Source organism: Sapajus apella, unplaced genomic scaffold (assembly GCF_009761245.1).
Source record: "Sapajus apella isolate SASKATOON/1434 unplaced genomic scaffold, GSC_monkey_1.0 scaffold74, whole genome shotgun sequence".
Taxonomy (NCBI): Eukaryota; Metazoa; Chordata; class Mammalia; order Primates; family Cebidae; genus Sapajus; species Sapajus apella.
In genome coordinates, this window is record NW_022437014.1 from 2291810 (window position 1) to 2308093 (window position 16284).

The 16284-nt window shown below is 40.8% G+C and overlaps 1 protein-coding gene across 2 annotated transcripts in view; it reads left to right on the plus strand.

Annotated features, from left to right (window-relative positions):
• The window catches only part of GNG2 (G protein subunit gamma 2), a 111142-nt gene extending 97223 nt beyond the window's left edge, over positions 1 to 13919 (plus strand). For both annotated transcript variants that reach the window (XM_032251061.1, XM_032251062.1), the window contains one exon: positions 10707 to 13919. In XM_032251061.1, the coding sequence (XP_032106952.1) occupies positions 10707 to 10835 (129 nt within the window). In that variant the 3' untranslated portion in view covers positions 10836 to 13919. The remainder of the gene's footprint in view (positions 1 to 10706) is intronic.
• The last annotated feature ends 2365 nt before the right edge of the window (positions 13920 to 16284 follow it).

Here is a 16284-nt window from a genome sequence, read left to right on the forward strand (position 1 = left end):
GCTGGGCATGGTAGTGTGCACCTGTAATCTTAGCTAATTGGGAGGCCAAGACAGGAGGATCACTTGATCCCAGGAGTTTGAGGCTGCGGTAAGCTATGTTCATGCCACTGCACTCCAGCCTAGGCAACAGAGGGAGACCCTGTCTCTTAAAAGTAAAAAATAAACCAGAGTACAGAGAGTTTCCAGGTTGGTGAACATGCTGGGAGAGTGGTGTACCCCAACTCCAGGGGGATACAAGCTCCTGCACTCGGGACCCTTCGAAACCTCACTCTATATATCTATTTCTCCAGTTCTTCATTTATATCCTTTAAAATATCCTTTGCAATAAGTTGGAAATAGTAAGTAACCTGTTTACTTGGGTTCTGTAAGCTGCTCTAGCAAATTATCTGACCTGAAGAGGTAGTCATGGGAGCCTCTGATTTGTAGCCAAGTCAGACAGAAGTTTTGAGTAACCTGGGGGCCTACTACTTGTTATTGGCATTTGAAATGGGGGACAGTCTTGTTAGACTAAGCTCTTAACCTGTGGGATCTGTTTCTATCTCCACATAGATAGTGTTGGATTTGAATTAAATTGTAGGATGCCCAGGTGGGACAGAGAATTGCTTCGTATGGGGAAACCCCCACATCTAGTATCAGAAAAGCAGCAGAGTAGAGTAGTGTGAGTATAAAGTAAGAGGAAATAGTTTGATTGTTTTTCTGTATACACTTCTCATTTCAAGGCTCCATCCAGTGTAATCTTTGAAATCCTTTTAAGCAACAAATTAAAGTCAACCTTAGATGGCTCCATTAATGCAGGAAGCCCAACTGAAGATGTAATTTTTGACTGATACACTTAATGCACAGGCAATTTCCCATGTGTATAGTCAATGACAACCTGTCTGTGCTTATTTCTTTGCCTGGTGGCTTGCAAGCATTTTGCAACATCAGTTTTAAGATGTATCTCAATTTCAGATGTGATGAAGATGGATTCTGTCTCTACCTTCCGTTTAAATTTGGGGATCTGGTTTTTATCCTTACTGACAATTGCTTCCTGTTGCCACTGTCAAGCAGTCTTCCAAGAGTAATTCTCCTGGTTTTTTGAAGCCTAAAATCATAGTCCAGTAGTCTTTATTGAAGCTGTCTAGAGACCCCCCTCCCCTTACTTCCTGGCTCTCAGTTCCAGCCTGGTTTGGTGAGGATGCTGAATAGCAAAGTTTCAGCAATTGCTAATCTGCGGAGATCCTTGCTGTGATCAAAAGTGAAGTCCTTCACCTGTCCAGTAGATCCCATCCCCTAAACCAAGAACACTGTTCCAGCAGTTTATTCTTCCACCTCCTGCCTATCCTGCATCATCAGTTTTTGATTCTCTACCTCATATCCATTATCATACATAGTATTATTTCTCCATCTTAAATAAAATTTGTTTTTTTCCTTGATCCTTCCACCTCCCTTTCCAGCAACTGCCTTTTTTGTTGACCTTTTTTTTTTTGCAGTATAATGCCAAAAAAATTATCTATATCCACCATCTTTAATTTCTCTTTTCCTTTTCTTTTGCAAAGTCATTTTTATTCTGGAAGTAATCTCAAAGTTACAGAAGAGTTATAAGTATTGTGCAGAGAATTTTGTTTTCTCCTGACCCAGTTGACAATAAGTTGCCAAAGATGTCCTGTCACCTCTGAGTACTGTAATGTGCATTTTCTACAAGTAAGGATATTCTTCTACATATTCATAATACAACGATCAGAATCAGGAAATTAATATTGATTTATTACTCCCATCTAATCCTGAGATCCCATATAAGTATGCAAATCGTCTCAGTAACGTCCCTTTTAGCAAGGATCCAGTTCAGAATCATGTGTTGCATTTCATTGTCCTGTCTGTCACAGTTCTTTAGACTTCCTTGACCTCCATGACCTTGACATTTTTGGAGATTATATGCCATTTATTTTTTAGAATGTCATTCAGTTTGGGTTTGTCAGATAATTATCTATAATTAAATTCAGGTAACAAAACTTTGGCATTAATATCATAGAACTAATGGAGTATTCATTTCATTGCATTCTATTGGTGGGACATTATCTCAAATTGCCACTGATGCGTAATGTTAACTTTCATTACCTGACTAATGTGGTTTTTTCCAGATTTCTCCACACAAAGCTACTTGTTTTCTTTTTGTAGTTAAAAAGTATTTGGAATTTGGGAAGGAATTTCCTCTTTTATTAGAGGTTTACAGTCTGCTACTATCATCATGTATTTTGATGTTTCAATTGACACAGATTGAAAGTGGTTACTGTGTCCTTTTCACATGCCTCCATCATGCTTTGAGTATTTTCTTAGTTTTTGGCATAGGAAGATGTTCTAGAAGATGTTCTAGGCTCCCCTGCCCCAGTCCTGGAATCATCCTTTTCTCTGAAGAGTGCTGGTTCCTGGTTCCTTTGAGAATGGTATTTAGATACCAAGATCTAGATGCCAAATGTGCTCACTGCTGAAGTGTTGCTGCCTCCCAGGACTTCTCAGTCAGTGGATAGAGCCAGAGAATACAGTCATACAGTCTCTCTCTCTCTCTCTCTCTCTCTCTCTCTCTCAATCTCTCTCTCTCTCCCTCTCCCCCCCACCCCTCCATTTATATTTCTTTCTATACCTGTATGTATCTGTATATGTAACCATAAGTTCACACCAACACCACCAATTCCTGTCCTACACTGCAGGGTTCATTCCAGTTTTCTGCTTTCTGTATTTGTAACTCCCTTTACATGCAGTGAGATACCTAGCATCCCTTATCCTTGTTTGGTCACTCTTTTGTAGGGAACCAAGCTTCCACTTCATGGCCTCCTATCTCCATGTGGATGCCTTGCACATCATTCAGTCTTCTACACTCCTTAACAGACTGGGCCCTGCATAAATGCTCTTCTTATCCTACTTCAGCTCTGACATCCCACCATGAGTCCCTGACCTAGTGCAGAAGCCAAACTTGCTTGGTCCCACCTAATAGCTTTAAGATTGTATTGTTCAGGAAGAAGAAGGAGAAGAAGGCCTATTTACTCTTAAACCCATTCCAGTGAGGCTTTCACACCTACCATTCCACTGAAGCTTCTCTCATCAAGATCACCAATGACTCCAGACTGCTAACTCTAATAGTTATCAGTTTTCATCTTACTCAGTGTCATGGTAGCATTTGACTCATTATGACTTGAAACACTTTCTCTATTCGCCTCTTGGTACTCTTCACTGTCACAGGCTACTCCTTATAATTCTTCTTTGGTTTGTCTTAGGCTTTCCAACTTATTACATTTAAGTGTCCTAGGGTTCATTTGTTGCTCATCTCTACTTTCTTGGTGATTTTGTTAGTTTCCAAGGCTTTGTGTACAATCTCTGTGACCTCAAGTCCAAATTTGTAGTTCTAGCCCAATTATCTGTCTCAAACTCCAGCATCATACATCTCACTAATAGACATTTCAATTTCAATCTGTCTAAAACTGCATTCTTGATCTTCACCCCCAAAAGTCTCCTGTCATAGCCCTACCCAGGTCAACTGATGGCAAGTTTATTTTTTCTTTGCTTGGTCCAAACACTTAGAGTTATTCTTAATTTTCCTTTTTTTAAAGTCATACTGTGTGTCTAATCCATTAGAATATCCTGGTGATTCTATATTCAAATGCTATTTATCCAAAATTAGACTACTTTGTACCATCTCTGCTACTACTATTCTTCGGAATCCCTGTTGCCTTTCACTTTGATTAAAGCAGTAGCCGCCAGGGTGGTCTCTGCTTCTACTTGACTCCCATAGAGTACTGTTCTCAACACAGCATTCCGAGTGCTTCTTTATAGTATAATTCAATGGGTCAACATTTATTTTATTGTACCTTTCATTTTATAAGTTTCTACCCAAAGATTGATTATATTCTTAATTAAGCCTAACTACTGCAACCTGTTCCCCAGACCCTTACACACCGCCACCAACACACTCTCTCAATCCCCTTTACCCTGATCTACTTTTTCATTTTCTTATAAAACTTACTGCCTTCCAACATCCTCTATATAACCATTATGTTTCATTGCCTATTTTCACCATTCTCCCACTCCAATACTATATAAGCAATTTGATTATGCTGTGCACTGGTGTAGTTTGATTTATGTTTCTTCATTTGGGGTTTCTTGAGTTACTTGAACCTGTGGATTTGTAGTTTTCATTAAATTTGGAAAATTTTCAGCCCTTATATCTTCAAATACTTTTTCTTCTTTGTCTTTCACTCCTCATATCTCTCTGCTCCTTTAGGGACTCCAATTATATGTGTAGTTGTCTCCTATCTCAGTGTGTTTTGTTCATTTTTTTCAGTCTGCTTTCTTTCTGTGCTTCATTTTGGATAGTTTCTACTGCTGTCTTCAAGTTTGCTAATCTTTCCTCTACAGTGGTTAATCTGCTAATTCTATTCATTGTATTTTTCATATTAAGTATTGTATTTTTTCATCTCCACATATTTGACTGATACGTTTTTATGTCTTCCATATGTCTTTTTATCATGTGTTGATTTATTCTACCTTCCAGATCATGTGGTCAGTATTAACAATTGTTATTTTAACAATATTTATATATATAATGTTATCATCAGTGTCAATTCTAGATCCTTTTTCTTAGGACTAACTTTTCTCTTCATTACAGGAGACATTTTTTTCTGCTTATTTGCATGCCTGGCAATTTTTTATTGGATTCTAGACATTGCATATTTTATCTTGTGACATATTGGAATTTTATGTTTCTTTAAATATTTGGAGGTTTCATTCTGGGCTAAAGCTAAGTTACTTGAAAACATTTTTATCTATTCAAGGCTTACTTTTCAACTTTGATAGGTGGGTCCACAACATTTAACCTGGGGCTGCATGGCACCACTAATGAAGTAATAACCTTGTTAGGACTCTACTCAATGTCTTGTGTGCTAGGAAGCCTTTCTACTCTGGCCCTATGTGATCTCCAGGAGTGTTTTACTTGCTCCTTCCTGGTATTCTTTGCATAGCTTCAAGTGGTTTTCTCCTATGCATGTGCCAATCAGTATTCAGCTAAACACTCAAGATGAATCCTCCAGAGGCCTCAAGATCTTTCTCTCCCCCAGTGTAATTCTATGTTCTCACCTCAACTCAGGGGGATTGCTGAGCTCCGTCTGGGCACTCCATCCCTGTGCGGTGGCAGGCAGTAAGCTGGGGCAACTGTAGAATGTATCTTATCTCCTTCTTTTAGGGATCACTTCTCTGTGCTGCCTGCTGTCTAATAGTTAAAAATTATTTCTTCATATATTCTGCCCAGTTTTTAATTTGAGGCAGGAGAGTTTAGTTGGCTCCCGTTACTCCATCATGGTCAGAATTGGAAGTATAGAATGCTACATAAGCTCTGCAGGGATAGGCGTCTTTGTCTATTTTGTTTCCTGATTATTGCCAGTATCCAGACTACGCCTGGCATATTAGATGCTCAGTAAGTGTTCATTGCATGAAATATCTGTTGAGGAAGATTATGTTTGAGAACTCCTTCAGCAGTTACTATGAGTGTTGAATATGTGTCAGGCACTGATTATACAGTGGTAAATAACACAGGTATGTTTCCTGTCTTCATGAAGCCCAGAGCCTAAAGGGAAAGAAAATGTTAAACAGCAAATAAACAGTGTTCATAATCACAAATTGTGATAGCAATGTATAATTTTCTGTGAAAGAAAAGAATGTGAGAAAGTACTCTCAGAGAAAATAATGAGGAAAGTCACTGTGAATGAGGTGATCCGTGAAGGTTCTGCACAGAGGTAGGATGTTCTAGGGCACGAAATATGTGACGCTCTGAGGCAAAAAAGAACTTGGAGTTTGGGAAAGTAATGGAGATGTGTGGGTGGGAGGAATGCCACAACATGAAATTGGATAGAGGGGCTGGCCCAAAACATGGACTACCACAGGCTGTTTTACGAAGTTTTGGTTTTCTACAAATTACAATGAGAAGTTATTCAAGGTTTTAAATAAGAAAATGATAGGAATCCATTCATATTTTTAAAATATCTTTCTAGCAACAGTCTGGAGAATACTACTCCTATATAGTTATGAACACAGGAAGTCATTTAAAACTGAGATAATTGAAGATTTTTGTGCTATCGGCTCATTTGGCTGTCTGCTCAAGACTATGGTCTCCTCAGAATCATAATTTTAAATTACAAAAGAGACTAATTATATTGACAGGGTCATTAGAATATTTTTATAAAAGATTTTAAAGAACATTCATTAAAATATTTAAAATATCAATATTTAAAAATGCATGCGATGTAGTCGTACATAGGTACTCCTTTGTTAACTGATTATGTGAGATCTAACAGGTCTATAATCGTAAGGTGTATGAACATAAATGCAATGTTGAGGTGTCTGCAATGAATATAATGTGATTGAAAGTATCTAGTTTCGTCAGCGACCAAGTCACATGTACTGCTAGGGCTACTGCAGTGTATTGTCTATACTTATAATGAGAGGAAATGCTAACTTTCCATTTGAGATGAGTGAAAATTAAAGATGTAAATTGTGTCTATTATTTGAAGTTCACATACCACCCCCTGAATTCTATCTGTGGACCCCTTGGGTAATCCAGATTAATTGCTTTTTATTTACAAAGTTATTTTAGTAATCGCAGAGAGAGAAGACCACAGTATGAACTGGGGTAGCTGCAGTAGAGCTAACAGGAAGAGAACCAAGCTTGAGATATCTTTGGAGGAAGAATCAATAGGACAGAAAGGGAGAGATCTTCTAGAGTTATTGGGACATGTTCATGGAAGAAGTAGGCACAGGAATGTAAAAGCAGCTGTGTGTAAAATGTTAGCAGGGATTGTCAGAAAGCAGGAAGATCTGCTAGGCACACTATTGCTGTGACTCATGATAAGGCAAGCGACAAGGAAGACAGCCACAGGTTAGAAAAGAGAAATGTTCATGAAGATTAAGTCAGGGACACTGAGACTCACAACTCAGTAGCTCAGGAGCTGTGGGACCTGGGGCAAACACTTAATGAAGCCTCCACTTCACATATTTAAGATGAGAATGATAATAGCTTGCGACCCCATAATGTTGTTGTAAGGATTAAATAAGATACCATATGCTCTGACACATAGCAAGGGCTGATAAACATTAACAATTATTCTAATTACTGCTGGGATTCTGACACTCTGTTGGACCATTGCCCACAGGAGATTGCAATCTTGTTGAGGAAACAAGATAAAACACATAATATATTTTAAGAAGGAAACCATTCAGAATCAAATGTTCAAATATAAAGATAGGAGCAACTCTAAGTTATTAAATTTTCCTAGTATAGCACTTCCTGTATCATAAAAAGCTTCTGAAAATTCATGCTACATAGTCGCCTGTGAGTGTTGCTAATGAGTAGGAATGAACGGTGCCGGTTCTTTTCGTAACAAATAAGTTTTAGAGATCACTGATTGTCTCTGCTGCCTCACAGCTAAGCTCCTGTTTGGTGTAACAATAACTATTGTTCAGACGAGAAGAAAGAACGAAGAAAAAAAGTGATCTTAATTCAGTCTGAAAGTCTGTCCTTTGTTTTCATTTAGGGGAGCTAAGACATAAACAGGCTGTTTCCTTTCATTTTGTCATGGAAGCACGTCATAAAGAATTTCAATTTCAACCTTTGGAACTGGGCCCACATTGGAGTAGTTTATATGCAGATGGCTGTGTCTTAATGGCGACACATTAGGGTTCAAGTTCTTTTTCTGCCGTGTGCTTTGCTGTATGATATTGAACAACTTATATAACCTGCTGGGCCTCAATTTTTCATCTATAAAAAGAGGATAATAATTCTTACCTCAGGATTATTGTGAAGATCAAAAGAAGAAATTTAATTCAATATCTGGAACAATGTAGGTACACAATAAAAATATTTTTATAAGCACTGTAATGTCTATTCAAGAGTGAGACTGATTTTTACACACATATCATGTATTGGGTTGACTAGTGCCCCCTAAAATTTATGCCCACCTGAATCTTAGACTGTGACGTTACTTGGAAAGAGGGTATTTGTAGATGTAGTCAAATTAAGAGGAAACTTACCGGATTAGGGTAACCCTAACTGGTGAGATGGGAAATTTGGACACACAGAGATAATGCCATATAAAGACAGAGACATTCAGGAGAGAATTCCATGTGAAAATAGAGACAGAGATTGGAGTGATATGTCTACAAGCCAAGGGACATCAAAGATTGCCAGCAACCACCAGACACTAGGAGAGAAGAATGGAGCAGATTCTCGCTCAGAGCCTCCAGAAGGGACAAACCATGCCAATGCCTTGATTTCAAACTGCTAGTCTCTAACAGAACAAGTTTCTTTTACGTCACCCAGTTTGTGATGACTTGTTCAAGACAGCCTGAGGAAACGAATACACGAAGGGATGCCTATACCTCTTTGTGTCAATCAGAGTCGGGTAGATGTTACAGTAGTAACAGAAGGTCTCCTACCCTTCATTCTTAGGGGTTTGTAACAGCACAAGCTCACTTCTCACTCCTACCACATGTCAATCACAAGTCAGCTGCCAGGCCAAGGCTTTCACAGTAGTACAGTGGTGTTGCTTTCATGTCAGCTTCATCAGGGACACTGGCAGACGGAGCAGCCTCTGTCTGGAATGTTGCCTCTATCTGCTCTGTGGCAAAGGGAAGAGAGAGTTCAAAAACTCAAGGGTTTATGGAATTAGAAGAGGAAACTGATTCTCCTATCCAATCAGTAAATCATAAAGTTGAAGTAGGCTTAAGCAACAAAGGCCGGGTGTGGTGGCTCACACCTGTAATCCCAGGACTCCCAGAAGGTGAGGCAGGAGGATGGCTTGAGTTCGGGCATTCAAGACCACCAGCCTGGGCAACATCGCAAGAAAATTTTTGAAAAAGCAGCCAGTCATGGTGGCATGCACCTGTAGGCCCAGCTACTCAGGAGCCTGAGGCAGGAGTAACAAAGGTTTAATCAACTCAGCCCTGGGACAAGAAGCAAATCAAGGGTGTGGCCACTATGCCATTTGTTAAAACCTCTGCATCAATTAAGAGGATTCCTTATAAATTATTTTAGTTGGACAAAGTGGCAGAGAGGAAGGGGCATGGCAAACTATGCATTGGCTCTTAAAGCTTCTGCCCATAAGCAACCCACATGAATTCTGCTTACGTCTCACTGGCCAGAGCAAGCTCATGTCACTGAGCAAGTTTGATGTTATCATGTGGGCATGTATGTCCCACTTGTAGGGAGAGGCAGTGATTATCTGTATTAATAATATAATTCACCCCAATCTTACTTTAGATTGTCCTTTCAGTAGTTGCTTGAAACGCTTTCATAGTAGTCTAGTCGTGCTGCTTTCACAGGGAAATATGTTATATAATGTAATAAATTTGACCCCAAATGGCATTCCCCAGGTTGATCATTTACCTAGTCCCCAAATGTAGCCATAGATGACTTTTAGTTTATTTCCTGAAACTAAATCCAGCCTCTCAAGTAGTAAAAATTTCCTCTGGTGAAGATAGTCAAAGGAAGGTACTATAGTGAACTCCTAACAAGTAGCTACAAATAGTTGTAAGAAATGACAGCATCTGGCCAGGCATGGTGGCTCGCACCTGTAATCCCAGCACTTTGGGTGGCTGAAGCGGGCAGTTCACAAGGTCAGAAGTTTGAGACCAGCCTGACCAAGCAGTGAAACTCTGTCTCCACTAAAAATACAAAAATTAGCTAGGCATGGTGGCACACACCTGTAATCCCAGCTACTCAGGAGGCTGAGGCAGAAGAATCACTTGAACCCAGGAGGCAGAGGTTGCAGCAGTGAGCTGAGATCACACCATTGCATTCCAGCCTGGGCAACAAGAGCAAAACTCCATCTCAAAAAAAAAAAAAAAAAAAAGAAAAGAAAAAGAAATGACAGCGTCACCAGACACAGCATGAGTACAAAATGATGATAATGGCTAGCCTGTGTGGAAAATTTGCTATGTGCCAGACACTACATGATTTCTACAGATTATTTCATTTAATTCTTGTGACCAGGGCTGGGACTAGGGTGGAACAATGAGATATTGGGGCACAAAAGTGAAGGAGGGCCGGGCGTGGTGGCTGATGCCTATAATCCCAGCACTTTCGGAGGCCAAGGCAGGTGAATCCCTTGGGGCCAGGAATCTGAGACCAGCGTGGCCAACATGGCGAAACCCCATCTCTACCAAAAGTACAGAAAATTAGCCAGGCACCATGGCACACACTTGTAGTCTCAGCTACTAGGATGGCTGAGGCAAGAGAATCACTGGAACCCAGGAGGCAGAGGTTGCAGTGAGCTGAGATTGAACCACTGCACTCCATCCTGGGCAACAGAGCGAGACTCCATCTAAAAAAAAAAAAAAAAAAAGAAGAAGAAGAAGAATGAGACAGCCACTCACGGGGCTGTGCAAGTGCCAGGTTGACATCTGCATGCCCCTGCTAGCAAGTGCCTCCTTCACTTTTGCACCCTAAGTGCCTCACTAGCCTTGCCCTAGTCCCAGACTTGCTGGCAACAATCCTGTGAGGTTGGTGTCATCAACTTTCACCTTTGCAGATGAGGAAGCAGAGGCTTTTAGAGGCTGAGTATCTTGTGTCACTTTCACACAGCCATGGAGCAAGGATCTGATGCCAGGACATTGGGCTCCAAAGTCTTGGGTCTTGACTGACTGTGTCAGACTCTAGTGTTGGTTGTTTCTGTCTCCCTCTCCAGGTGTCCAAGGCAGCTGCAGATTTGATGGCCTACTGTGAAGCACATGCCAAGGAAGACCCCCTCCTGACCCCTGTTCCGGCTTCAGAAAACCCGTTTAGGGAGAAGAAGTTTTTCTGTGTCATCCTTTAAGTCTTCAAGAGGAGCCTTGAAGAGCCTCCGGGCTCCTGGGACATTGATATAGAGTTTTTAGCAAAGTGGGCACCTTTCTAGTCCACGGCATTTGAAGAGAGCGATGAGAACCATCCTGGAAACTCCAGGCTATGCATGTTTAAAGATCTGGTCCCTTTTATGAGAATGCAAGCCGATCCACATCCTGAGTTAAGAGATCTGATTCTGCCGAACTGCCTGGAGGAGGGGAATATATAAAAATACAATTGGTGTCACTTCTTTTCTGCTGTCCCCCAATCCCCCCCAAAATCCTCATGTTTCTGCTTCATATTTTAAAAATAACAATAAATAGACAGCTGTACTGAGGTAAGATAAGTATGACCTTTTTGGAATGAATATTGTCTTTAGAATACCCTTTGATAAGCTGAGCTGTCCCGTGTAGCCGCAATTTGGTTTAATGGCATTGATGTTTAGTCATTGTGCCTTTCTTTTTCTTGTTTCCTTCTCCTCTGCTCCTCCTTCCACCCGTCCCCATTAGAGTAGTGTGGAGATAAGGCTGGACTTGTCTATCAGATTGAACTCCAAGAATGATCATACAAAATGTTTAGGGAAATGTTCCCCGTGGTGTATCCTCATAGTAACAACGACAAAAAATGCCGGTTGTCTGTGTTCTCTTTTCACTATTCCTAACATATGTACATGATAGCTTTGATTCTGCAAGTAAAAGTAAATCATGTGTTGTGACTGGTGCTTTCATATATTCGTGACAATTTTTGAGTAATACTGCATGAAACTGTCCCTATGTTACATCCATTCAGAAGTTTTGTTGTTTTACTCTAAAGCAGGGAAAGGAAATGAGAAGGAAAAACCCTGGGGAGGAAATAAAAATCTCAGTATTTTCAAAATTGAGATTACTTAAGAGCCTTAGCCACGCCTAAAATACCTCCTAGTTAATAGCGGTATAAATGCCTCTTCAATACGTTTTCCAGAGTCCAAAGCATTTTGGTTTATCCAGGATCCAGGGCAGCACAGCTGTCACCAAGCAGGAGCGTTAAGGATTCGCCATGAGTTGGGAAGTGCTTTTGTCATGATTATGAGCAAGTTCCCTCTTTCCCTGAATCATGGACATTCTAGATTAGAAGAACATTTTTTGTGTTCTTAGCAAGAAAACCATGGGCCTCCTTTGTTCAGGTATCAGAAGAAATAAACCCACAGCCCCAGAGAAAGTGACCATTCTCAGAACTCCGGCTGCTCGCCCTCCAGGTAGAAGGACCCCAAGTTACCACCCTCTGGGCAGCAGGTGCGGTCCCCACAGTCAGCTTACCAGGAAGAGTTCTGGCTCTCTTGTCCACTGAGATGGTCTTGGTTTTTCGCTTATCCAACTTTTAAATGGAATCTTTGTTTTTCTTCTCCATCTTGTTTGTTAGAGTCTCTGGGTCTTTATTTACAACTTCCTTGCAACTAGAGCGCTCCTTCCCCAAGATACGGTAGTGAGAGTAATTTTTCATTGTAGCTGTAGTCTCCATCAGTAACAGCAAGCCCTGGATGCCTTGATCACCTTTTTCTTTGTCATTTTCAGTCAAAGAGGGCCTCTCTTACATCTTGTTTGCTTTCAGATCCCAAAATACCATCTCTATCTCCCCATTAATGTTATTCTCCTCTCTTTCTTCTCTATTCTCTTTCTCCTGTTGAAAAGAAAAGCAAGAAAAAGGAAGGGAAAAAGATTTGGTATGCCAAGGACAGATTTTGAAACAGACTAGGTAAACGTTTTCCTTAGCTCCTTCATGGGCATGCTGGTGAAAGATAAATACATCCAGTTAAAGCTTATGCTGGGGTTGGGGAGAAGAAGATACGGAAACATTTGTGAGATGTGTGAATGCACTTTTGTAACCAGATGCTTCTGTTCTTCTGTTCAAATTGTGGGGAGTTTGTTACAGTCAGGATGCCCATGAGGATTTAGGGGTAAAAAAAAAAAAACCTAGCAGAGTATTTATTGAACTACAGCATTGTACAATTAGCTTAGTGACACTGTGGAATCAGCTAAAACATATCACATTTTTTAAATGGGCCAGAAAATGAATTGAATATATGGTCACATGAAAACAACCATGAATGAATAAAGCACTCTTTGGCCCAGATGATTTCCACTATTTGCAGCATTTCTTTTTCTCAGAAGGACTCTTTATGTTTCCATGTAAATCTAGATCTTTGGAGTAATTAAGAGGGAATTACAATTTCTAGGGAGCATTCTAAGGAAATCATTTTGGCTTTTTCATAATTTTATGTCTTACAGTATGGAATTATAATACCAAAATCTTTATATGAGTTTTGGCTTATTGGTATTTGTACTTATTCAGGGGAAAAAGTCTTTTGATTACTTATGCCTCTAAAGAGCTTAATTTATTTAGAAATTCAACAATCATTTTCACCAGCATAGTTTTCTCTTTAGGGGTAACCAATAGGAAAAGTCAGCTTAATTATTTAAGGCCCTAGTTTCTACACATAATATATTCGATAGTAATGAAAATCTGCCATTGAATTAACTAATAAGTAGTAACAATAAACTTCATATTTAGAATGCAAAGTCTATAAAGAACAAAACCATCTTACATCATCCTCAATATTAACTCCAGTTTAAAAACTGTTATTTTTAAAAAATTTGAAACCAAATACTGTTTAAATCAGAAGATGCAAATAAATACTTTGATCTGTGCCTGATTTTGCTAATAATATTTGAAGGAGATTGCCTACCAAGGACAAATTCAACAATAAATTTAAAAATCAAACAACAATTTCTCCATACACTCATAGTCACATACAGAATTTTGAGAAAATAAAGCATGCTGTCTTTAGGAATTTTTATACTTTATCTTTCTTCCTAAATATTTGCTTCTAGCTGCTCCTGGCAATGGTGAATTGTTACATATGCGTTAATGTTTTGCAGCCCAAAAGTTGTTCACATCTTTCCTATATAAGATCTATGGAGTGTGTGTTTCAAAGAGAGAAATACAGAAATGTTAAAGCAGGAAAACCTGAATGTGATGTGCACATTTTCATCCCACATGGACAATGTATGTGTTTTAATAAATGGAATTTTCAGATCCATTTCATACGCAGTCAATTTCATTGTGAAGGCCTGTGGACCAGCTCACCCATGGATTCCATGGCTAATTTGAAAAGGATCCGATGGTACGATTGGATAGGGAAATAGGAATCCATTGATTTTCTTTGGGATTGTGTTAATAGAGTGGTCTTGAAGAAGAAGAAACTTGACACTCTAAAAGCATTTCTTACAGAGTCTGTACATCTTGGGTAAAGCCCTTGGGGACAGAGAAAGGTGGGGGCCGTGAGGAGAGTCCTGGGCTCTGTCAGGGTGGACTATGCAGACAGAGGAGCTATATTTACACTTTTGCTTGCTGCAGATATGCCACAGTGGGCTTTTTCCCTTTGAAAAATAAAAACTAAACAACAGAAGTGCTGTTCTCTGCAGCTGTCCAGGATTTAAAAGGAGTACAGGAGAAGCTAAGTCTTTAGAGCTCCAGAGGCAGCAGGTCCTTGGAGATCTTCTTAGTCAAGAAAGACTCCTGAATGTCCCTCAGATTATGCCAGTGAGTAATAGACCCTGTTAGTAAAGAAGGAGACACTGGATCTCCTGGGACTTGTGCCAGCAACAGCAGCATCTGTAAACCACGGATGAAGGGGACCACTTGGAGTTTGCACACGAGCGCACCACTGCCAACAATGTTTCTCAAACTGTGGTCCATGGACTACTTGCTTCAGAATTATTAATACCTGGAATGCCTCTTTAAAAGGCAGATCCTGAGCTCCCCATGAACTCAGAATCTCTGACAGTGACTCAAGAATATGCATTCTGTTGCATGCTATAGACTGAGGACCCTACAGTATTTATGACAGCTAGCTTTTCATACTGCCAAAGGAAAGGCACAAACAACTCATTAATATTCTCGCTATTCTTCCCACAGCCCCCAGAAGTGGCGGCATAGGCATGAACATGTAACTGAAGGGTGAGAATCTAGCCAGCAAAACTAGACATGCCACACTGAGGAAGATGCTGCTGGGCTTTGACTCTGCTCCTGTTCTGTTGTGTCCCTGTGGGAGGACTGCCTCCAGTTCTCATTCTTTAATAAGCTGGTCACATTGTAGACAGCACTTACAATGACAGAGGGAATTGGAGCTGGGTCAGCTCCAATCCACAAATTGCAAATAATTTGCCAAGGGAAATCCCTTTCCCTTCGGTTCTGCCCCAAATCTACATTTTCTTCTATTTAGAACCAGGAGACTCAGGCAGAATTTATTTTAATGAAGAAGGCCGTGGGCTCCTGGGCTTTTCCTTGCGAGAACTACTGCTGTTTGTCCCTGGAAGACATAAGAAAAGCCAGGAGGGGGGTGTTGCATCTCCACCATGAAGCAACAGAAAGACGGTGCCAGGGGAGCTCAGTCCACACTGTGCTCATGCATTAGCATGCTATAGAGAACCAGAACTACACCCCAGCGCTCCCATGCGACCTCAGGCAAGTCCTTTAACCTCTCCTGCTATACAGTGGGGACAAGAATACCTGATTCATTTCTCTCACAAAATGGTCAAAACAAATGAAGGAGGCTGGGCACCATGCTCACACCTGTAATCCCAGCACTTTGGGAGGCTGAGGCAGGTGGATAACTTGAGGTCAGAAATTGAAGACCACCCTGGCCAACATGGTGAAACCCCATCTCCACTAAAAATACAAAAATTAGCCAAGTGTGGTCGTGGGCACCTGTAATCCCAGCTACTTGGGAGGCTGAGGCACGAGATTTGCTTGAATCTGGGAGGCAGAGGTTGCAGTGAGCCAAGATCATGCCACTGCAGTCCAGCCCCGGTGACAGAGCAAGATTCCATCTCAAAAATAAAAACTAAAAAATGAAAGAGGTAAAGGGGCATTAAAAAGGCAGAGGTGGTAAAGAACCATTAAACTCTACTTGACAGCAACCTTCGAAGAGAGGAAACTGCCAGACAGCTCCTGCTCACCTCTTAACTCCCCTCCTTGCTCCCTAGCCCCCGAACGCCCTGGTTGAGACCCTCAGTGCCTCATGTCTGAATTCCCGCCACACCAACCAGTATGGCCATTCTGACGCTCATCCTCTCCCACTTTCAGCCACCCCAGTTGACCCTGAGTATTCATTAATCAGGACTTCTTTGGTTGCAAGTGACAGAAACCTATGCTCCAAAATAGGTCCCACTTCAAGCTCACTGCAACCTCCGCCTCCTGGGTTCAAGTGATTCTCCTGCCTCAGCCTCCTGAATAGCTGGAATTACAGGTACCCACCACCATGCCTCGCTAATTTGAGCACTTTTAGTAGAGATGAGGTTTTGCTGTGTTGGCCAGGCTGGTCTCGAACTCCTGATCTCAGGTGATCTGCCCACCTCAGCCTCCCAAAGTGCTGGGATTATAGGCATAAGCTACTGCACCCA